The sequence below is a fragment of the Camarhynchus parvulus genome, chromosome 6, assembly GCF_901933205.1.
Source record: "Camarhynchus parvulus chromosome 6, STF_HiC, whole genome shotgun sequence".
In the NCBI taxonomy this organism is placed as follows: domain Eukaryota; kingdom Metazoa; phylum Chordata; class Aves; order Passeriformes; family Thraupidae; genus Camarhynchus; species Camarhynchus parvulus.
In genome coordinates this window covers 10,585,638-10,610,409 of record NC_044576.1, presented here as the reverse complement: position 1 = coordinate 10,610,409, position 24,772 = coordinate 10,585,638, and the positions used below count along the sequence as shown (strand labels likewise).

The window sequence follows — 24,772 nt, the reverse complement described above, 5'->3', positions numbered from 1 at the left end:
GCACTCTGGTCCCTATGCACTCACTGGAGACAGAATTTGTGCATATGCAGGGAGCATGTTTGGAGTTCTGGCAGTTTGGTCAGGGGTTTTAAAATGGGATATACCTAATGGTCATATTCCCAAATTGAACATTCCCTGATGGTGAAAAAAGACTTGTTCAATAAGTGTATGAATTGCTACTGTCACTCTTCTTTCACTTTCAGACTGGCTTAACTTGGTATTCCTGATTAAAAGCAGCAACATTTATAGTGACACTCACTTCAGGTGTCCTTTTCTGTACATCCATAAAGTACCCTGCAAATCTATTTATTTTTCAATAGTTCTATCTGTCTCTGCTCTCCCCTACTGCAATTTTTATGCACCACTTCTTGCTTTCTGTTCTGTTTGGTGCTGGTGCACTAAAAATATACATACACCCACAGATTTTTATGCTTTTTAGTACAGAATAAAAATACTAAATGGAAAGCATCAGATGCCTGTCAGCCTGAGTATCTTCAGCTGAGGAAACAACTACCACCGTATCCTGCCTTTCCCTTGACTCACATTTCAAAGAAGCTTATCTGGAGATCCTTGTAATAGTCAGAGACTTGATGAAATTGAAGTCTGTGATTTTAGGAACCAGAAAGAAGCTACCCTTTCTAAGAAAAGGAAGAAGGTAGAAAATATGTCATTTCAGTCCTCATTACGAAGAGATGCTTCTGGAAAGCAGAGAAATGCCTAACAGGAATAGATGTGATAATTTGTGATACTGGCAGAATTTAGCTGTAGTCTGGAAGCTTGCATGTGAAGAGTCAAGTTGTTGGTAAGGCTGCAGTGCTCTGGTTTCTACTCTGTGTGAGTCACTTTTATGAGCCCCACATGCTAATGTTTCTCAGAGTTTTCAAAACACCCTTCTTAATCTTGTTTGGTGCTGGAACAGTGTCATGGAAGAAGGCCAGGTTAGCTCCAAGGCATGAGTACCATTAGTCTCAGCAGGCTGGCCAAATCACTCTGTGCTGAGGAGTAAGAGTTCTGTGTGCAATGGATTTGGACTGACTATCCTTCACTTCTGCAACATTTTAAGGAGTGCTGCTGGGACAAGTGGTTTCTGTGGCCTCAGTCCAGGTCATTCACCTTCTTGAGTTTCACTTCTACTTTGCCAGTCTTGCACTTCAGTCCTTCAGTGGACTAACACCCACCTCTGTTGTGATGCAGGCTGCTGCTGCTGTGTGTTTGTGGCAGTCTGGTGGGTTTTTGCAGATGCTGCTGCTGTGTGTTTGTGGCAGTCTGGTGGGTTTGTGCAGATGCTGCTGCCCACAGAAGTCCTCAGGCTGCTTGAGAGGCTGTGGCACAGACGTGCACAGATGCAGCTGTGTCTGAATGGCTGTATGTGAAGATTTTTGTCTTTGCAGGTTTTTGTTAAAAGGGTTAAAGCAGGGCTAATACTTTCCTTTCTCCCTGGAGCACTGAGGCCTTAGTAATTAGGTAGTGAGTCCTTGTGGTGAATTAGAAATCTGTGAATTGCATGAAGGCAGTAAAGCCTAAGCAATCTCAGCGCACGTTCCTGAGCTCTGCTCTGTGGGGCAGGAGCTGGGGATCTGTGTGACCAAAGGACAGTATAATTACAAACCATTGCCACTCTCTTTGACCTGGGAAGCCTTTATTATCATGAGTACAGACCAATTTTCCATTCCTTGATTCTCTCACTGTAATGTTTAGCATTGTAGAAACCCTAGCCTGTCAGAAGTTAACTCTCTTGTGAAAAAAGAAAGGAGGAAGAAAAAAGAGACAGAACTTTCCTATGGGCTGCCTAGTTTTGTTGAGGCTCAGAGATGTCATGTCCTTTCATGTAACTTACTTTCAAATCCTTTTTTTTTTCCTCAGGACTTTGGTAAGAAACTTTGTGAAAGAAAATTAATGAACTTTTTTTAGACACTAAGCCATGGTTAAGGGAGTATCAATGATGATCTGGAGGGCAAATGAGCAAATCCCTTGTTTAGGAGAACTGTTCTGCCACTATGCATTTGGAAAATATTTTAGATACTGTGTGGAGCAGGCAGATTTTAAATTATCTATAGATTTTTCATTCTTCCTGTCTGGTTCAGTAAAAAGATAATTTGCTTCATAATGTGTGTCGCAATAGAGGAAGCTCCACAACAGAAACTTGGTTTCAGCAAAGTTTTTTGATGTTTTGACATTTCATTTTCTTCTACATTGGAAGATTTCAGCTTCATTTTTTTATGCTTCCACAACCAGAGCTGTGCTGGGGTATCATCTCTGGAATTGAAACCTTGGTATTTCAATTAGAAGGCTGCAGAAATACTGAGCTAGTCTCATAAAGCTGGTTTGGGAATGGGCTACAATGCACACACCTCTGTTCTGCCTACTGTCTGCTGAGTGTAGGTTTAGATGAGAATTCATTCAGGTACATCCAGGATTTTAGTATTAGGGCCAGAGCAATAAGAATGTCTCCCTGGCATAGACAGACCTAGCCCCAACCAGCCTTTCTTAATGAAATGTTTATTGTTATGTCTCCAAAATACTTAGGCTTTCACTGAACTTTTCTGAGCCAAAACCCTTCTGATAAATGCTAATTATTTCCATGCATGTGTGACAACATGTTGAGCACAAAAGGAAAGCTAGATCCTGCTTTCTGCAATTAGTACATTTATTGCTCAGGGATAAGGCTTAGAAACCACTATTAGATTCAGTTATTTGTGCTTTATCTCTGTCAGGCTCAGAGAACTCATGTATTTGGCTGCAAAATTCAAACAACACTGCAAGAACCAACATTAGTGAAATATTCACTATCTTCTATGCCACTTTTTAATTACCTATTGTTATATAAATCCTGCTGTTCTTTTTCAGTTTATAATGGAGATCAGAGAAATTTCACTGCTGAGATTAATTTTTGGTGTCAGTTCTTTCTAAGACCCTCTGAGTATTTGAGGGTTTGCTTCCAATAGTTTTCATTAATAGCTAGAGGTTTTTTTAGGCTGGTTCTCCTTTAGTTGCACATGCTGAGGCTCAAGAGACAGATTCAAAGCCCAGTGAATGAATTCTGACTTGAGCTGCTCTATTTCTAGCTCTGTCTCCTGAGGCAGTGAAAATTGTAATATCAAGAGAAAGAAGCAGGTAGGTCCTACAGCTCAGCTGTATAAAAAAATGACCAGAGTCGTCACTTAGGGATATTGGAAGATCGTTCCAGCTGACCTTTGGAGGGACTCTAGAACATACAGAGAACCCAGCCAAACCCATGCTTGTTCCTTGTGAGAGATTCCTGAAATGAAATACTCTTCTCCATCATTTGAGTGAAAAATTCCTGTTCTGAAGAGCAGCAAAGCAATCCAGCACCCTTGTTGTTCAGAGAAAAGGGCTTGTGCATTTTGCTCATGGTATTATAAAATTGCTTGGAAGGTAAAAAAATTGCTTCCTCTTTTTCCTTTTTCCTAAGAAAACCAGAAATGATTGAAACTACCTGAAATTCTGACTTTGTAGGGCATAGAAGAGCCTGTAAAATCCACAAAAAAGACTTGTTGCTTATACACATGAACTTGGAAAGAGAAATGACAAAGGAAGGATATGTGCAAGTATCTATGGTGCTCAGAACTGAGTTTGTTGTTCTGAAATTGTTGTGAATTTTCTTCATCTCATCCACTTTGGTGATGACAATATATAATTAGATATAAAAAGTTATGAAATTAGGATTGATCTTTTGAGTGGAGCTGCATATATCATTTTTTACAATCCTTGTGTGATGGAGTGTGTAAATATCCTTATATATGATTTTTTTTAAATTGAATATTTAGAAAAAAAATCACAAAATATCTTTGCTCACTAGGAGATCACATATGGTACATTAATGGTGCCAACCATTTTGTTATATATAGAGCTGCAAGATACAGTGATATACCAGTAGCAGAGAAGCATCTTTGTGTCCAACCTGCTACTGAATTTAAAAAAAAGGATATTTGTTCACAATGGAAAATGTATTATAGTAAGCCCAGAAGCTAATGAATTTCTGGGAGGCAAATGTCATGGAGATCTGGACTTGGTTGCAATTTCACAATTTCCACCTGTCCAGCATAGTTTCTGATTGAAGATCTAGATTACAATGGAATATTAGTGGTTAAAATATGGGCTCTTGCTTTATTGAAACAGTGTAGTCTGTTTATTTTATCTTTAGTTGTAACAGTTTTCCTTTCTCCTTTTTTTAAATTCAGCTCTGACCTTAAATTGAGCTGTGACCTTAAACTGACTTCCTGTATCAACCATCTGCATCCTCCTGCAGCTTCTTTTTTTCTAGGCATTTAGTCCCTGTTCTACATACTGAATGTCTGCAGTATACCTCCTAAAGAATGCAAATATTGACCATCTTGCTTTACAATGGATTTTATTTCCAGAAAATAAGTTTTAATGTAGCATTTTTGTAACGGAAGAACAATAACTAGAGAAATGCAGTCTCTGAGTATTTCTGAAGGATTGTAGGAGGAGAGGCTGATTAGAAAGGGAGAAAATGCAGTAAAATACGATCACCAGGACCAGTTTTGTGTTTAACTGAGCCAAACTCTTTGCATAGCTTTGGAGTCTGTGGGAAGGGCCAGGAGTGGAGTTGGGGCAGTTCAAACTCCTGTGCAGCGTAGACAAGCCTCAAGGTTGTTACAGTGCTCTACCTACTTTTCCTTGGCCCAAAGGGACTTGCATGTGTGCATCTTTTCTCCAAACAATCCCCCTGTTCTAGAGGGTCTTTGTAGCTTTTTGGCCTTTCAGCTGAATGCTTGCTTGGTTTTGTGAGCTTCCCTGTGGCTTCCAAAGGGTTATTTCTGGGCTAAGAATTTGGCCTGTATTATCCTACTCCCACACATATCAAATAATAGTCCCTGCTAGTTACTGTGCTTTTTCAGGGAAAATGCAATGTCTGATCCCATTTCTTCAGTGACCTACAAAGCTCTTAAATATTGCACAGTCCAGGTAATTCCATTGATTTTACTAAAGTTGACTATACAGCATAAACTTAAATGCTTGCTTCAGTCTATATTTTCTTTGACATCTGGGCCAACAAAGTAGGGCCCCTGCTGGTGACAAATCTGCAGGTAATTCCAATAAAATTTAGAGAGGGATATAAAAGTCTGTTTTCTTTTCTATAATAATTATGCTTATAAGGATTATTACTTTAAATTAATAAAGACTAAAAAGAAAATTTTCAGTACAAGTCCAACATTGCTCCAGTGCATTCTGGCATTTATACTTTTTAAGTGCTGATTTCTTTGATCTGCTTGATGACAGCTCCACTTAGGAGCAGTCTGTGTCACTCTTGGGTGAGTTTATAGATTCATAGTAAATAAGCCTGCAGGGACTATTGGATCATTTTGATCATCACAAGGCATTATACCTTCACCCACGTATCCCTGTAGCATTTGTTCTTAAAGCTGAATGTAGCAGATCTGTGACCTTTCTGAATTTCATAGGAGAAAATGGGGTGGCTTCATGTGGCTCACTGGAGGACTCTGGGGCTCAGAATTGATGGTTAATTTAGTTTCCGAAGAACAGTAGGGAAAAATTAAAAGTTCTCACTAACCTGTTTCATGTCAGTATATGACTCATCTCACTGAGAGACTGATGATTATCAGTGTAATTTAATCAAAGGAACTGCTTGTATCCATAAGATGTAACCTACTGAATGAGTGAGTTGAAACTCCTGAGAGTATTAATGTAAAAATTCCCACCTCTACTGAATTCATCACATTTTACTGGTCCAGTCAGAGGGACCAGTTCTTCCTCCATTGTTCACCCTTGGAGCCACAGTGCAGTTTATGGTGACTGAGATGAATTCCCTGAGCTTACCTTTACTCTCAGAAGCTGACCTGCTTGCTGGCTCTCATGAGGAATAAATGATATTTTCTCCCTTCAGGGGTAGCAGGGAGGTAGCAGCACCCCCCAGGGCACCATCAGCCCAGCTTCTCTGGGAGGTTTGTGACAAGCACAGAGAGCTGGCCCTCAGTTTTGTGCTCTCCTTGGGATGCCTTTTGCAGCTGCAGTGTGCCTGGAGCTCTGGGCCTTTAGATTTTCACAACCCTAACCCTAGGCCTAACCCTAACCCTAGGCAGAGCACTGAAACCAGCCTAGGGCTAAGGCTGGTTCAAAGGAGAAAGCTGTGGAGGAAGCCATGTTGTGGCAGTTTTTGTTTCCCCTTGGCATGCCTGTTGTAGCTGCGGTGTGCCTGGAGCTCTGGGCTTTGTGGTTTTTGGACAGTGGCCATGGCACAGAGAGCTGGGCCTCAGGCTGCACAGACAGCGGCCATTGCACAGAGAGCTGGGCCTCAGGCTGCACAGAGAGCTGGGCCTCAGGCTGCACAGACAGCGGCCACGGCACAGAGAGCTGGGCCTCAGGCTGCACAGACAGCAGCCATGTCATGGTGTGCCAGCCTGGCTTTGGGCACGTGAGGAGAGGACTGAGAGGAGGCTGAGGATGAAGAGCAGCCAGCTGCTCTGGAGTTTGGAGCAGAGAGGTGCTCAAGGCTTCTGCAGGGTGTGCTGGTGTGAGAGGAGCAGGGCTCAGAGCTTTTTCAGCGCAGTCAGGCCAAGGGCTCTGTGGAAGAGAAGGCAGGGCCTGTCCGGAAGGCAGCTGCTGGTGTGGAGTGTGGTGGCCTTGGTGTGAGACATCAGAACTGAATCAGTGCTGTGCAAACAAACTTCAAGGTTCTTCCTGCTGTGATAGAAATGGATCTATGGGCAGCTGCAGCCACTTGGGAGTGGCTTTCAGCTGGAAACTCTAGCTATTACTGGCCTGTGACCTATGTGTACTTTGGTGGCTGGATCTGAACCCTATTCCAGATTTCTGAGGGCAGCTGACAGCAGATTCTGTCTTCCAATGCTTTGCAGGGAATGGGAGAGCTCTCCACTGCTGATCCGTATGGGTAGCAGTGAGAGAGCAGAAAATCACAAAACAGTGGTAGGGGTACATCATCTGCCCCCAGGCAGCTCGCTCATTGCACTGCGGTAAAATAAGGAGGTACTTACGGAATTCTAAGGTGAGCACATGAACACGATGCTTGTTTGTCAGTTAGAAATGATACATATATTTTTTTTAAACTGAGGGCATGAAGGTGGCTTAAGATGACTTACTAAAAGGATAGAAAGACCTGAAGCAGTAGCCATAACCTGCTTGAATCCATTGTTACTCAGGGGTGGCGAGAATATTTGCCCAATTCATGTAATGTCTCTTTGCATGGACTAGCTTGCATGGTACAGTGTCAGTTGAAGCAAGAGTTTCTGTAGGAAGAAATTCCTCAATCAACTCTGAGTATTTAGTAATAAATATTTATATTTAGTCATTTTGTGGTCATACTGTATAATATATTTGATACAATGGAGTTTATTGCCTCTGCATATTTGGGTCACAGGGATTGTAGAGAGGCTCATCTTCCTGTTAGGAGAAGGGAAAGTTGGGGTGCCACAAAAACACTGCAGTCCTCTGTTGCAGTGAGAGGAGCAGGGATGAAATTTCTTGAGCTGGTCATCCTTCTCAAGCAGGAGCTGCTGACAGTGGGCAGAGGCTTAGTGGAGGAAGCAACATAGAAATATAAAAAGAAGAAACTTAGGAAATAAAAGCCTGGAGAAGTGCAGCACATGGTACTGCTGGAAAAGAATGAGGAGGTGGCACTCATGACTGAGGATATGACAAGGGCAGAGAGAATGAAATAGAGCTGCTTTTACTTCGTAAGTCTGCCATAAGGGATTGATAGGGACACACCCCTATTGTGAAACTTGGATCTGTCATAATTTTGCAAATAGCTTTGAAAATGGTATTTTCTGTCAGGTGAACGGAACACAGACATGAATGCCAAAGCTATGCAGGCTTGTATTGTGAAAATGAGCCAGTAGGCTTAATCCAGGTTTTGTGGTTTGAAACTGTGAAGATGATTAAAGTTTAAAAAGAAATAAAAAGTAAGTTTCAAGAATGTCCTGAGCTACTCTTTGTTCTATGGTATATGACAGCAGTGGAGAAGGTCTTAATAAGATTTCAAGTAAAAGAGAAGGATTTTCAAAATCCTTTAGGTACTGCTTTTTAAACTTTTGAACAGCACCTTAGTGTCAGGACATGGAAAGTGCTGAATGTGATCTGCCGCAGCAAGTTAGGCACTTTTTTGCAGCAGCGGTTTTACTACCTTAGGAGGTGGGCAGTAAGGGAAGCTGAAAATAAAAGAACAATATAATAGAACAATAATATAATAGAACAATATAAATGCTTGTGGATTTTTCCATCTGACCCTTGAAAACAAAGAAAAGGTTAGCCTCTTATGGTGAGTGAAAGATTACAATTAAAAAAAAGAGCAACAGAACAAAAACAGATGCACAAAAACTCCCATCAGAAACAAAACTACTTTTGTCTAGCTGGATTTTTATTAGGTCTTGCAAACAGGAGTCTGATAGTCAAAAGAAATCCTTTACAGTCAACATTCAGTTTATGCTCTGCCTTTTGTAAATCTGTAGGATTGTACTGCAAACCAAGATCACAAGAATAAGAAGGGGCTTAAAATGCTATGGCCTTGAGAGTAGGTCACTTGTATGGTGCCACTAAAGCAAGATATTTTGTATATAAAGCTGATGAGTCACTTAAGTGATTAAAACTTTTCCTATTGGTGTCCTTCAATTACACAAGTAATCAATTCAGCTGCCATAATGTAGTGTCTGATATGATGTGAAATTGATATGCTACAACTGCTGCATTATGTAAAATGCAGCTGAATGGTACCAGGGAGTATATTAAAGAAAATTAGCTCTTACATGATATATTCTGATGCACTTATGGTGAGATGGAAAAAAGTGAACTTACTGAGCATTTTCATAAGTTAATATATATCTGAGAGAAGAAACTCGCATTATGTAGAGCATGATATCTCTTGGGTAACTTATTGTAATGAACTTCACTGAAAACATACCAAATGCTGGAATAATTTTGTGTAGCAATTAGGTCATGGAATTCAAAGGTCTCTTTGGGTTTTGTGGATACACAAAGCAAGTAATTTGTATGGAGGAGAATACTGAGTTCCTGCTTGAAGATAAGTGTGCTGTTGCTATGCAGACAGCTGGGTCTGGAAAGGTGTGTGCTAAGGGGCAGGGAAAGAAGAGCAGACCACAGCAATATTCTTCAGGCAGCTGTCTGCAGTTAGAGTTTCCTTCTTGGTTAACAGATCATTATAAAGATCAGATAGAGGTAAATCAATAAAAAGAAAAGGTGTATAGACCCTTAAGAAAAGCCTATCACTGCAGAGTTGAAAGGCAACAATTTCTGCTTTGAAGGGTCATGGATGGCCTCCTTCAGTCTCTGTTGGAGACTTCTGCTGAGAAACAAATGGGCTGATGAGTTTTGTACTTAGCCAGCACAAAGCTGGCCTGCAGTGTGCAGTGTAAGCACAGGCTGTGTTCCATACAGTGCAATATAATGTCCTGATGTGAGCAAGGAAGTGTAAACAGGAGAGCAGGAGGCAGCGCATTCTGCATATCTTTTTGAACAAAGGAAGTTCTCGGAGGCTGTTACCAGTGTGCCTTTTAATCTGATAAGGTTAGATCACTGCAGACACTTAGTGAGCTGTAATTGCTTCCCAAGTAGAGCCTGCTGCCTGCCAAGCAAGTACAGCCCGTTTGTAGCTGAGAGCCCAACCTGAAGAGCTTGATTACTGTTTTGTCAATGAAATATACTCCAATTGAATCAGACAGCACAATCCCAGGGAGAGGTTGTTGAAGTACCAAGAACTCTGTTCTAGTTAACTGCAGTGTGTGGGGGTGTTCTGTCATCATCTTCTGCCCTTCCTCTGCAAAGTCTCTCTCTTCAGTGGCTGGGAACACTGGTTGTAGCCTTTTTACCATGTTTTCTCAGATCAACTCTGTCAAGGAACTTTGGCTTTTTTTCCTGTTTGGTTTACTTTACTCATGATCGTTCTGAATTAATAGTTGATGCTTTATTCTCCATTTGAAAAGTTATGATGGGACTTGCCAGCTCTTTGTTGTGTCTTGCTATTGTTAGTGTATTAGTAGCAATAAACATCAAGTATATATTGTTCTACATACTTGTCAGACCTTTGTAATGCAGGCCAGAATTTGGAATATCTATTATAAAATTGAAGAAAAATTAAAGGGCTGTCCTTTCCACTCAGGTCCCCAAATCTCTAATAAATTGTGCTGAACCTTGAAGGCATCACAGGCTCCAGTGTGTGTGACAGCTGTGGCACAGAACAAAAAGGGATAGCCCTAAAGTAATCTTGCTGGGTAGGATTGCCATAGTGCCAGGCAAAAATAATCACTGATGGGACTTCTTCTGAAGGGCAGGTAGTGTTGCAGAGTACAAAACTAATCTTGGGAGACTGGAGTAATGACAGATGGCTCTGCTGTCTGCAGCCCTGGACTGCAAATACTGCTTTTCCTGGGTTAGTGCCCATCCCTTTGCTTTCCCTACTGTCACTGCTCTCTGTAATTGTGATTGTCTGATTTCTGTGTGGTTCTGAGGAATAACAGATTTGAATTAAAATAAAACCAAGCAAAACCCATCTATCTGATGAGACTCCTGTCACTGTAAATCTTCATCGCACTATTAAAATCCCCAGTTAGCATCGTTTCACTTGCAGCTGTAAGACTGACAGTATAAGATGTATTTTCTCATGGATTGGTTTGTAGCTCTCTTGCTGCATTTCATTTCATTAAGATGAGGTTTTAATCTAGCTATTTAATTCTTATTTTGCTATGCATATCTTAATTTTTTAAATTTTCCTTTTTTTTTTGTCCTTAACACAGTGCCTTGCAGAAACAGCAATCTTGAATGAGTTCAGAGAAGATGATGAGCATGCAAAGCCTGTCCATGTTCCAAAACACGCTGCAGTCTGATTTACTGATGCTAGAGCTCTATTGAAAAGGAAGGTCTGGAAAAACATACCCTCATTTTTGCTTTATGTGGTGCTTTGTAATGGAATAGCTGCTTCAGGGAAGCAATCATTCTGACCCAGCTGCAGATTGTGCTGCTGAGAAACTCATTTCAGCCCTTAGAGGGAGCCACAGACTTGACTATGGAAATAGAAGAAAACCAGGCAGGTTTTGTTGTGCCCATCTGTGATAGAGGAGGTGGGGAAGGGATGGTTCTCAATTGGTTTTTGTTTTTTTCTAGCTTTTAATTAACAGCAACTTCAAATCAGACATAAGGCTAGTTCGTGGGGAATGCCAAAACACATTTGCTTTTGTAGTGACAGATTTGTAGGGTTTTGGAGACCTCAACCAAATGTTAATTTTACCTTTCCCCTTTACATGGTCAGCTCCCTCCTGCACCATTCAGTTCCAGGTTCTACTGTTCTTCTTTTGATGCTGACACAGCAGGACTTGAAAAATTAAGATACTGCATGCTCCTTCCTCTTAAAAAATGAAAAATATAAAGACACAAACCACAAGAAATTGATTAAGACCATGGAGTTCAGAGTCTGGAAAACATGATTGCCACATTTTTTTTCTTTACTGGGTATTTTCTTAATAATATTAAGAAAATATTTTTAATTAATATTTTCTTAATCATATAAATCTTTAAGGAGAGAGATGCATTACAGCCCTCTCTTCCCCTGTAATGTGTAGGTTATAGCACAATATTTTTATGCAAATTACATGGCTAGAGTAGATTATATGGCTGTGTCATAAAACACAAATGCTATTCTCCTGGCTCAGCAATAATCAGCATTGCCAGTGAGCTGTTAAGATCAGGGAATGGAAGGTGCACATGCCCAGAGGAAAATGGATGAAGAGATTTGCAGCCCTTAGTCAATAAAGGACTTCCCCTTAAAAAATGAAATTAAAATGTTTTCTGTGCCTTTTCCTCTCCCTCCTTCCCTCCCCTTCCCCCAGCAGATGGATCCTAGTGGCAGTATTGAGGAGTGCTTAGCCAGAAAGATGCTACACCAGAGACGGGGCAGCGTGTGTCTATTCCCAGAAGATGCCATTTAAGATTAAAGGAAACTCCAAGCTTAAATTTTAAACACCTCTGGGCTCCTTGCAGACTGCTACTAATTAGAGCATCAAGTTTTGTGGCAATTATTGTAACATCATAACTGCCAACAAAGAACCCCATTAATAGTCACTTTTATTTTGTGCATAGGCTGTTGAGTTACAATGTTTCTGTAATGATTTTAACTTAGCTGGGACTATGGAACTAGGGGTAATCAAGGTGGAAAAGCAATGGAGAGTTCATTGTCATCCTAAACCATTCAAAATACTTCTCAGGAAGGCTGGAGAGAGGATGGATGGCCAAAATCAGGAAGCAGGCATCCTTAATACAAATTTCCCTGCTCTTCTCAGTCTTTAATTTATCTATATATTAATTTGACCTGGGAAAGGAAGGGGAGAGAGAATAATTATTTTGCAATAAAATTTTATTTTTTGTTTTGCCTGAGTTATTTCCTATCCCTGAGTTTTCTGACTCTACGTTGGTTGGAGATGCAAAGCTCATCACTTTACAAAATATGAGCTAATCCTAGAAATAGCAAGAGTTATAGTAGGTTTGGTGTTTCTTTAGGGTTATTTTGGATTTCATAGATTTGCTTAATTTTCTGAGCAATCGGGAGAGATCGTGATAATTTTTTTGTGATAATTCGATCTATATATTTGGAATATTTGTGGAAACATGAACTGCAATGAGAATCAGTGTCTAATAGGTTACAAAATTAATGGCAAAATTTATGATGTTTGTTTCTACTTCTGTTGGCTGTTGGCTTACATCAGGTGGAATGTTTTTTTATCTTCTCCTTTGTATTTCCAGTTTTTTATTTTGGGATTGCTGCAAACCAAAGAGAATCTACAACAAGGAAGTTGATCAGATTTACTGTTGTGATTAGATGATAACTCTTCCACATTTGACTTTTTACTTTGTTGAAGAAAAAATAATTCCCACAAAGATTAATTTCACTTGATTATTTGGTTACCGTCTTCAAATATTTTTGTTGAATAATCTTCAAGCAATGGGTTGTACGTGAAGTGTCATTTCATCTATTTGCTCTTGGTGTTTTTCTTGTGTGGTTGCTCATTGAACACTACAAGTAGTTGCCCGAATATTTGTTTGCGTTCTGTCTTGTGTCTTGTATATCCGTCCTGAGCTGCTGCTGCAGCTGGATGTTGTTCAGAGATGGTCCTACTTGTCATGCTCAGATACACACAATCCGTGATGAAGAGTTTGTTCTCTGCACCGTGATAGCTTCTGATCAGGATTTAATTTCTGGTCTGTGAAGTCAAGCAAAATAAAATAAAGAATGATGACAAATGAGTAAAACAGTGAAACTGCTTGCCCTGAAGCCTTTGCAAAGGCGAGTCTTTTTCAATTAGTGCCAAAATGTGGAGGCACAGCTCTAATATAATTGAATAGAAGCAGAGAAACAAAAGCCAACCCCCTCAGGGTCTCCCCTTTCTATACCTGACTAAGTAAAATAGAGAAGCATAACAAAATCTTTCTTACTCTACGTTTTTTCTTTCCAAGCTGTATTTCTTAAAAAATAATAGTAATAATAAAAGCATTTTGTTTTAGGAGACAATCTGTCCACAAGACCAATCCTGAATTGCAGAATAGCATGCGGACTACACTTGTTACAGCCCATACATGATGGGTTCTGAAATCCTGTTTCAGCTGAAGGCATCATTCCAGCATCTTTGGCATTGTGGTTCCAGGTGATAAAATGTCTTCATCAGAATTGTAGTTTATATCAGTTTGATTTTCCATCTAAATTAGGGCAAAAGTATTTTACATTCCTCAAAAGAAGGACATATAGGTGCATTAGCAGGATGTTTTTGAATATGAGGTCTTGGAAGTCATACAGGGCTTTGATAGCTCCTTATCTGTAAAGCAGGTTTCTCTTGAAGAAACACAGGCCTACTCTTTCTCTTCTTTCTTGTGTAAAAATCAAACAGTGGGATGTGGCTCAGCCTGCTGATGTGATCTGTGTGTTGTTGTGCCTCTGAGTGGCCACACTTTGGTTTGTCTCACAAAGCAGCCCCCTCCCACAGTGTGCCCTCCCTCCCCAGAGGAGCTGAGCCTCTACCCAGTGAAAACAGGCTCCTGAATCCAGAGGGTTTGCTTTTTAGTGTGTTGGCTTTGGTTTGGTTTGGGTTTTTTACATAATTAAGTGGCTGTTGGCCCTAGTGCTGAAATAGTATTTTTGCTGTTTTTGATAAAACTGCTACATAGTAAAGAGCTATAATCTCCTGGAAGAGCAGCATTGTAACTTTTTCCTGTCACCAAGTGGAAAATGAATTAACATCAGGGCTTGCATAGCCTGCATGAATGCTGAGAACTTAGTCTTGTTTAATTTATATTGATTTATTTATAAAGTGGTAAAAAGATTCTTGTGGCTTTTGTAACATCTGCTTTTAATTTTAGAAGCATTTTAGTCAATTTACTGCATGACAGTATTTGTCAACACCAGGTAACTATGACCTTTAACATGCCTTGCTCTGTTGAGACTGGCTACCAGGCTAGACTGAGAAATAATATGCAAACTCCTCTCTTATCAGGGGAGATCAGTTCCCAAAGTGACATGGATATTGTTGGTGTAGGTGATACCTTTAACCATGACATCACTTTAAACCCCTGGGCAACGCTCACACCCTTGGGAGTGTATTGCTGCTGAAGGGAACTGCTTGACCTGAAACTCTGAGACTCTGTATGTTGAATTTCCTTCTGCTCAAGGGAGCAAAGCTGCTGGGTTCAATCAAGAATCCCTTATTTTTACTGACTTGCAGTCAGGAGCACTCAAGTGCCTTTTACTTTTTTCCCAGCCTTTTCATTTTATGTTTTTTCCCTAGCCTTTTCTGTTCATTTTTCTTACATTCACTTGACACCTGTCCCTACATTTGGAGGATGAGATAAGAAAAGAACTTTGTCCCTGTCAAGACAAGGAGCAGAATATGCCTGCACAAAAAGGGCCAGAGCAGGAATCAAACCTCTCCTGGGCAGGCAGGTGTGGGAGAGCTCCTTTGCTGCAGTTTGCTTTCTGGAGTGCCATCAGTGGGCTTTTGTCACTGTAGTAGGTATAATTGGAAGCAGGTTTCTCTTTCTTTTGTTTCTCCTTATATATATTTTTTTTTGGAGTCATCATGCTGCAGCAAATTTTGCGTGATATGTATATTGACCCTGAGCTCCTGGCAGAGCTGAACGAAGAGCAGAAGCAGATCTTATTCTACAAGATGAGAGAAGAGCAGCTGAGGCGCTGGAGAGAAAGGGAAGAAAAAGCCCGAATGGAGGAGGCTGTGCTGAGAAAGACAGCAAGGCGCAACCAGAGTAAGATTTCTGACCTCCTTCTATGCTTCACAGCTGGGGATGGTGGGCTTGCAGCTGGCTGTGGTACAGCAGGCATCTGGAAGAGATTGCAAGGCTGAGTGCCAGCTGTCCCCATGGGCAAAATGACAGTCTGGGACTGCAAAAGCAACATGTTCCTGCTCCTTGTATCTCCAGGCTGGTCCTTTGTTTTGGGAGTATCTTTGTGATGGAGTAAGGGGAATTATTTTGAAGTGCCTGTTTCAGTCAGGAGTCACTGCTGATGTTGTCAGTGGTAACTGATGTATCATGACCAAGTTTCTCCTCTAGTCCTAAGGCTTTTTTTTTAATCACCTGACATCGTCACCCCTCACTCTAGGTCAGGCAAAAGCCTGTGCTGTTGCAGTTTCTTGACTTAGCATTAAATAGTTTCATCTAGCTTTAGTAGGAAATAATTTTATGAATTTGAGCTTGTTATGAAGTACTCTTTGTGAATAAATGAAATACCAAAAGAGCCATATTATATGAGACTAAATTTCCAACTGTATTAGTAAATAGTCTCCAAGAGATTGTTTAGGGAATAGGACAATAGTGTGGTAAGCCAACAACCAAAACTAAAAAGAAACCAGAAATGTGTTTGCATACAATATCTAGTTAAAATATGGAGCTCCTCCCAGAGGCTGCTATGAATGCTGAATGTGTGTTTTGACTTGAAAAATGAATAGGACAATGATGGAAGAAACATCAGACAATAACTTCTCCAAATATCTTTTCCTACTGACTGGCCTTGGGTCCAAGTGCTTTCAAGTAAACAGAAATACTTAATTCCTTGCTCTTTTCTCTGAGTTAGTGCCTTTCCAACTGTTTCCCCCATCCACAGGATGAAGCTGATAGGCTGGTGTAAAATAGAAAACCTTTTCATCTCGGAAATGTAACTACAGTGATTCCTCACTCAACAAGGAGATGTCACAGAGATACCTAAACCACTCATTTCCTTGCCAAAGATCTTATCATATCTTTAAATCTATTAAAGCTTGAATATTCAAAGTTTCTAATAACTTCTGGTAGCTGATTTTGAGAAAACTCGGTTATGGGACAGCAATCCCATTTCAAATGTTGCTTATTTGAACAGACTTACAGTAGAAACACCCCAGTACAGAGACATTGTTGGATTCAGTTGTCAGACTTGAAATATCTAGAGTTTCTGAACCTTACAAAGTGCCCCTCAGATAGTTATCAATCCAAAGACTATTATTAGAAAAGTGCTTCAAAGCAAAACTATTTTCCAAGACTCACTTGAAGCACAGACCTGCATGGAATGACTGGACTAAGTTACAACGATAGCCTTAAAACGAACGGGGAGTGACCAGAACAACCTAGTCAGCCATAGTAGGAGTTGAAAATGACCCTCAGAGATGGCAAAGTGGATGCTGGAAAACCTCATTCTGTTAAATTTTTAGTATTTTCATGTTAGTGCTCTCACTGTGAATGGCCCTCTTGAGAGGGATGGCATCAGAACAGCTTCTCTCATACAGCACAAAAGCCTTGTTCATTTTGATTGATTTGTAGCTGAGAAAAAAATTAAAAATGCAGTTCAGCTCCACATACCAAAACAACATCATATCATTGAGATAATCTGTATCATGCTCATTCTTTGAGGGATACAGATACAGAAAACTCTAAGTGCAAAAATATTTATCTGATGAATTGTCACAGTGTTGACACCTACATTTCCATATATAAATTATACATTAAACCTGTCCAGCTTCTTACTGCAGGAGACCATTTTCTGGGTAATTTTCTGATTTGTAAGTAATAGGAGAAAGGAGAGCAGCAGAGTACCCTATAGATTATATTTGCTCTGACAAAGGTAGTCACAAATGCACATTGAGTTAAATTTCACAAAAACCCATTTCCATTTTACCTTCTTAAATTGCCAATTAAAGGTATTGCTTAGGTTTGACTTTTGCCCACTGTTAGGAAATTTCTACTTTCTTCAGAACTGTAGTGAAGAACTATTGGAATCAGATTTTCAAGTCAGGCATCTGGTTCTGCTGGAAATATTTTTTTACTTTCATGAACTGATGTGCACCAGAGTTGGAAAATATAACTTCTTTCAGATGTGCTGATCATTAACTGTACAGATACTTGTTATTGATTTCTACTGCACAGTTCCACAATGTGATGTTAAATGGTCTTCAGTGAAGATGGTTTCTTGTTCAAAACAAAAAAGATAAAAAAGCCAACTGCAAATTATGGATATAAAATAATAATTACTGTGTAATAGTCTTGCCTGTAGACTCAAGGGGCCAGAGTAGATGTCAATAATATTTTTTTATCTTAAAATATTTTTTCCTAGAAGACAATTGACATCATAATTTTTTGGACCTTGAAGCTGCTTAATTTTAAGTTGCCCTTAATATATGAGTGAATTTCCAGACCTCCTTCTCCTGAGTGTAGAATGTAGAATGGTTTTAGTCCTGTTTTAAATTACAAAATTTCTTGGTGGCTACCAAGAAATGCAAAGCTACCCCAATTACATGTTCTTTATTCCCTTGAAACTGAGGGATCTGAGGTTTTTCACCTGTGGGTTTGGTTTTGACTCTGCTACATGACATGTTTTATGTTCATGCTACTTTTTTTAGGCCAGGAGTTACTCTGAGTTTGTAGATATCTTTGTAGTTTGAAAGAGTGGAACAGATGTGAGACTTCAATATTGCTAATGTGGTGCTGAGTTTCTGAAAACGTGGATGTTGTTTGTGAATACAACATAGCATTTGTATAAAATAATTTTATACTAATTTAACTGGAATTATCTTTATAGCACTTCTGCTTTCCTCAAAGTTTGAATAGCCACATATGAAAACTTTTCTTCCCATCTCTTTGGGATGGGATATGATGAGATTGAAGAAAAGCTGTTAATGGACACTTCTCTAAATAAAAGTGCTCTGAATAGGGCCTTCTGCTTGATCTAGAGTTCTATACCCCAGCTGCTGCAATTCCCCATGGATTCAGGAGCTTAGCTACAGTGGGATGTGTGCACCCAGCAGCACAGCAAAAGGCTTGGATTTTTCAAAACAAAGCAGTGATTTGGAGTACAATTTTGATTTCCTACAGTGACTTAAGGATTAAGTGTTCCTCTGTTTTAAGTGTGCTGTCCTATGGAAACCACAAGTGCAGAGCTGGGGGCAAAAAGATTGGCATATGCAAGTCAGAAAGACCTTGTGCTAGAGTTAAAATCATCTTCATACTTAGGGAATGCTCATTAACATGATAATTTTTTAATTGTTTGGAAACTAAGTACCAAAGGCCCCAAATCTGCATTTTTTAAGGCAGTGCCCCTGAATGCAGGTTCTCCATAAATGTCCTATTCAGTAATATGAAATTTGCTGTTTAGAAAACAAGTCCAAACCATGAAAAAAGATGCAAGTTGTTGAGAGTGTTTAGCAAGCCAAATAGTGCACCCATCTGTGTAGTCTTATTCCTAATTTCTAAAAAAAAATATTAGTCACCTGCAAAATGTAATGCTAAATGGTGCCTGCATCTTTATTTGAATTGTGTGGTTCCTTGTGTCTTGAGGAAAGGTTAAAATTGAAATTAGTATCAGAATGAGTCTGTGTCAAAGGAATTATTTCACTTTGAGGGTGAATGAAATGTGTTCAGATTATTCAATGGTTTTAATTTCTTTGCCAATTAAAAAACACAGATTGATGTCTAAAGGGAAGCAATGTCTAAACATCACTTCAGAATGAAGTATTTCCTTTATATTTATTCCTATACTGAAGAAATTGTTCCTTTTTTTTTTTTTTTTTGCTATTTGTACCTTGCCTAAGGTTATTAGTAGAATTTGGGCATTATATGGGTCCTACCAAAATGATAGCATTTAGTGAGCTTTTTCAATGTAAAGGAAATCTTTTGCAGCTTTAATTGAATAATAGCTGCTGGCTGGTGCTGGAATAACATCACAGGTGAGCTGAATTCTTGGAGGTCCACCTTCAATTCACTTACAAATTGCTCCTGGGCAGATGTTTCAGGAACATATCTTCATTGTAATTAAACAGTTTGCTTGTTCCTACTGTGCTAAAATCACTGAGAGAAGTCTCCTCAAAATTTCGAGATCCTTTGGGATTCTCTGACATTTGACTGACAGGCAGCTTTGCAATTTGTACAGAAACATATTTGTGTGATTAGGCAGGAGCTCTTTAGCCACTACAGCTGAGCTGGGAGGAAGCAGAGGGCCCTGCCAATTTCGGTTTTGACACTGATGCAGTATCCAGAACTGCCAGCATTCCCAAAATGAGATCTCAAAAACTATTGAGCATTAGGTAGCTGAAGGACAGTCATGTGGGAGGGGAGACAATGCTGGTCTGCTGCTGTTATTTCTGCCATTTATTCATTGTGAACTGCAGCTGGTGGTGCTTAGATGGGAGCTATTTGTAAATGCTCTTATTTACCTGTCCTTAACAAGAGAAGCTAGGAGAAAATAGGGTAGGCTTATCACAGCATGGCTAGAAAATAATTTGTCTATCTAAATGACATTTGTGTTAGAAAGGTCATTAGAGAATAGATGATGCTGTTTGGAAGCAAGTATCTCAAATATACCAAGTGGATGGCTGGAGAATACATCAGTGTCAGAGGAAGGCCAGTGAGTGAGCATGTGTTTCAGTGGGTGGACATGCAGTGACATTTTTCTGACTTTGAACTTGGAAATGTATTCCTTATTTATGCTCAGGCCTCTACAGACCCTGGAAATACTTAGCTAAGATTTTATCTCCTGTGGAGAAAAGCTCCTGTCAGTGTTCAGTGTCTCTTTCTCTGTATCCCTGGGTATGGATGTAACCAGGGACGTCAGACCTTGGGATTTCTCAAATTTCTGGCATTATGTGGTCTTGAATTCTGAACAGTCCTGTCCTTTGTTTCCAATTCAGATATAGATGGAAAAGTAACAAGAGAACAGGAACAAGAATATTAAAACAATTTCTCTTAGGGTACTGAGCCACCCCACCTAATTTGAAGTCATTGGATGAGTTTTAATGTAACACTCACAATGTAGAGCAACTTGAGATATGCTGCAGCTTTGTTATGCTCTGTACCTTGGGCCAGAACTGAGCTGCTCAGGGCCTGTGGTGCAGCTGAATGCTGAGGTAGGGTTAGAGAGCAGCTTCTGAACTCAGTTCTCTGAACGTGGGGCTATCAAGAGACCTCCAGCTGCTGGAGGTATGCACCAGATGGAACAAATCCAGAGAGACTTCTCTCACCTCCTATGACCAGCAATAAGTCTGTGCTTTTCAGTTTTTTATCTTATCCTGCAGCTGATTTCTCGGTTTTGCAGAAAAGTGACAGCAGAATATTGCTGCCTACTGGGGCCTTCTCCTGCAGACATGCAATCCTCAGTGCTTCTGTTCCCTGAGACATCCGGCATCAGGCACTCTGTGAGAGAGGCTGCTGGCTTAGTGAGCCTCTGGCACGGAGGGCAGCGCTGTGTTTCTCTGCAGTGTCGTGTTCCTCTGCCTGTCTGGACACAGCAGTGTTGGGCTTTCTCCCACATACTGTGCCTCAGTAACAATATGAGGTTGTGGCTGTCTGCAAACTCATGAATACTTGATATGGAAAGAGGGCAGAACTGTGGCCAAGGGGAGAATGGGATTTGCCCAAGCTAATTCAATATTTTCTTGCTGATTTGGCCATTTTTTTACATAAATGACTAAAACATTCAAGGACAAAGGAACCAGGTTTGAGAGCAGGATTTGGAAGGTACAGGAAAACTCAATGTGTTCAAGTCAGCAGTGGATTTAGCCAGACACTGATGGCAGTTCAATAACCTTTGAGTCCACTTGTTTGCTGTGGTGCCAAAAAGCCTGACTGTAGGGTATAGTTCTCCCTGCTTCCATGGTCGTGTATGCCTGACAAAAGGAGTGAGTGCAAACCTGGCACGCTGCATTAATCAGGAGAGCCTGGTACAGAAAATGATCCATAGCTCCCTGTTCATTCTGTGACACAGAGCCCTTATCCTCCTGCTTGGAGTTTCCAGCAGACCCTGAAGCTGCCATGCAGACTTGGTTTTATTTTATTCTCAAAGGGAAAACCTGGAAGCTTTGTGATAAGTCTGTGAGAGAAACCAAGCCTTCTATACACTTTTACACTTTACAAGATTCAGTTTGGATGAAGAATCAGAAAATATGGTGCTATGTTCTTGAAATTCTTTAATGAAGGAAAAAATCTCAAATGGGCAATGCTGATGGGAATAATTTTAAAACCTTTAATTTTCCTCTGATGCTTACCTATGTTGTTATGCTGTTTACAGTGAGAGGGTCAGCCATTAAAATGGACAAACAAGAGGCTGCCTCTAGATTGTACAAGGAGTTAGAAAAATGTCTTTAAGAAAGAGTTTTGAATGTTATCTCCTGGTTGAAATTGGGCCAATTATAAAATTTTTACATGTAACAGTGTGCCTTGGCCAGGGAGCCACAAAATTTTTTGGAACATGCTGGGCAGATTCAGCTTAAATGGTATTTTATTTCTGTGGTTCTTTTTTCTTCTTTTTGGTTTCTAATGGGCGAACCCCTGTGTGTATGTTACATATATACATACCATGTCCTAATGCAAACCCACTTACCTTTGAGTGTTGTGTACAGTTATCTCTGCTACATTTGTTAATTACCAGCATCCTGTGTAACTGCTTTCTCCCTTAATATTTGCTCCCTTCAGTCACTCTTCCTTTATTTGATGCTGCAGGGGTTTATTGCAGCATAATTATTTCCATGGTAACAGGCTGTAATTCCATAAACAGAAGATTGAGTTTGTTATATGATCAGGAAGCAGCTGGAGAGCCATAAAAGGCTGATTTTTCAGCAATGCTGAAATCCTGCAACCCTCATTGATATATTAATGTAATCAGCTGAATTTCTTTCTGCCTTTGCAAATCCTTCCCTCAATGGAAAGGCACATAACACAATACTGAAATTCAAAGGTGTGTAAATTGAAATGTCAGGGGCAGAATTTCCTCCCATTCTTCTAAGAATTGAAATGAAGGGGTTTTTTGACCGTGTTTTGGGAAGAGAGGGATTCTATGCTCCATAGCATAGAATTAGCAGAGGCAGAGCACAAATTAATTGTAGATCTTCAGTTTATTGTGGGATGACGTTATTTTCATTACTTTCCTCATTATCATCTAGTTCTTCTCTGTATATTTTAATGGATTTACAGCAGTTATTGTTTTGAGAAGTGCATTCTGTCCTTTGAATAGTCTCTCAAAAGCATTCACAGTAATTTCCTAGGTTTTCTCCTTAGAAAGATGTGAAATTGTGTGTTAGTAAAAAAAAAAAAAAAGATAATTCAATACTTATGTTGGCGAAGCTCAAGGAATTGAGAACAGCCTAAAGCTCACATCCTCATTTTCATCCTAATCAATGAGCTTCTAACACATGTCCTCTAGCTAAATGAAGCTCTGAATGGAACCTCATCTACCCTGCAGATTAGCAAAATTCAAGCCTCTACTTTAAAGAAGCCATAAAAATAATTTGCTTGGAAAGCCAAGAAATCTCAAGTAAAGGACATTGTGCTTAGACCAGAGTATACGAGATATTTGAATTGCAGAAGAACAAAAACCCACAACGCTACAAACACAGCAAACTCCATGAGCTACAGTTTAACTCTCCATGGCGAAAGTAGATCAGGATGATCAACTTTTAATGCACATGCAGCCTGTTTCAAATGCCTAATGAATTTCAGGAGTTTTTTTCTAGCCCAGAGAGAGAAAAGAATAGAGATGTTTTCTGTAGAGAGTCAAAAGATACTTCTATGACTGCAAAGCTTCCCAGCGGGTGAGGAAGGACAGTCAATTGCTATTGCAGAGATTTGTAGCTTCCAACAGGTGGGAAGCCCAGAGAAACAAGGCTGTTCATGGAAATAGCAGATTCTTTAGTACAACATTCAGCAGCATTTGAATGCTGTCCCATGGTTCTGAGATTATAAATCAGAGATCACATAATTTTCTGAATTTACACCCTGTGGTGTTTCCTACCACAGAAAGGCAGGAGGGTGCTTGGTGCTCTCTGTCATTTTGCTGGACTAAGCAGGCAGAGTGGGTGATGGCACAGCTGGGAATCCTGGCACCAAATCAGGCCTCTAGCCCCTTGGAATAGCTTCTGTGATAACACTGGGGATGGATCACAAATGGGGGCTGCTGGGGATTCTCTAACTGTTAAAGCAATGGTGACCAAGCTTGGAGAAAGGAAGCTGACTCCAGCAGTATTCTATTTGCTCTAATTACCATTATTTCCAAAGCACTTTTATTTGGAGATGTAAAAAAGGAGGCCAAGAACCCATAAAACTCCTAAACCCAGTGAGTGGCTCATCTCCTCTGTTCCAGCTGGCAGAGGCAGTGTGGGGCTCTGGTCTCCTTGGTGTGTCTGTGTTTGTTCCAAGCCTCAGACACAGCGTGGATGTCTGAGCTGATAGGGTTGGAACCTGGTGAGCCTGAGCTGGGCTTCCCCGTCCTGGTGCTTCTCTCTGTCCCCAGGTATCCAGGCAGTGTTGGTGCTCCCTGGCAATGTCATGGCACTGACAAGGTGACAATGTCCTGCTGGCCCTGGGGCAGCACAGAGGCCAGAGCAGCCTGTGCTGGCCCATGGCTCAGCTCTGGTAGCACTCCAGCACTCTGTGGGCGGGATCAGGAGTGCTGCTGGCAGAGCCTCATAATTCTTATAGGTGAGAGCTCGAGTTTCCAATTGCTCTCCAGGGCATTGTTTTACACTTTCATTGCTGTTATAGAATTGGCTGTGCAAATAACAGACAAATAGAAAACATGATTTGGTCTTATTTTTGATTGTGTGTATTTATATGTACAAACTTGAGTTGCTATTGGTTGTGACTTTAGGTCTCTGAGAAAGTTTTTGCTGTGATCCTTTTATGCTGCAAATTTGAGAGACCTGATTTTGCATTTTCTGACCTGGCATTTGTCTGGAGTAAGGAGCCAGAAGCCAGTTTACTGGTCTCAAAGTAGTATGGGTGTAGATTTAGAGGCTCTCCATGTGAGATACTAATTCATGGATGAGCTTCAGGTGAAAAGAACTTCAAAAGTTTATGTTGTCTTCTTTTGGTGCTACAAAGTTGTTTTAGGTGAAACAGGGTGGGAGAGTAGGGATGGCAAAGACCTAGTAAATTATTCAGTAGGTTTTCCTAATAAAGCATTGCTTGTTTCTAAAGTACTTCCACTGCTACTGTCCAATCCAGACTAACTTTGATGTCCACTGCTTCCTTAAGGTTATTATTTGCAGCCTGTCACAGTCTCTCCAAGAAGAACAAAGTACTTTTGTGGTCAAGGCACAAGACTGGGGCTCAAGAGGTTTAATTTTTTTTCTTGACTCTGCATTAGGCTTTGTGACTGGACTCAGAAACCTACTGCTGACCAGTAAACATGAGGCTCTCTTGCCTCCTTCTCATCTGCATTTCAAATTTGTTTAGTCAGGACTTGTCTCTTCCTTTTACATTTAGCTGAATTTTTCTTTTTTTGTGTGTT

General features: G+C 40.3%; 1 protein-coding gene across 1 annotated transcript in view; it reads left to right on the top strand.

The window, feature by feature from the left end:
* The first annotated feature begins 15,092 nt into the window (after positions 1-15,092).
* SH2D4B (SH2 domain containing 4B) overlaps positions 15,093-24,772 on the top strand; it is a 57,308-nt gene continuing 47,628 nt past the window's right edge. Inside the window, exon 1 of the mRNA XM_030951458.1 lies at positions 15,093-15,276. Coding sequence (XP_030807318.1) covers positions 15,093-15,276 — 184 coding nt within the window. The remainder of the gene's footprint in view (positions 15,277-24,772) is intronic.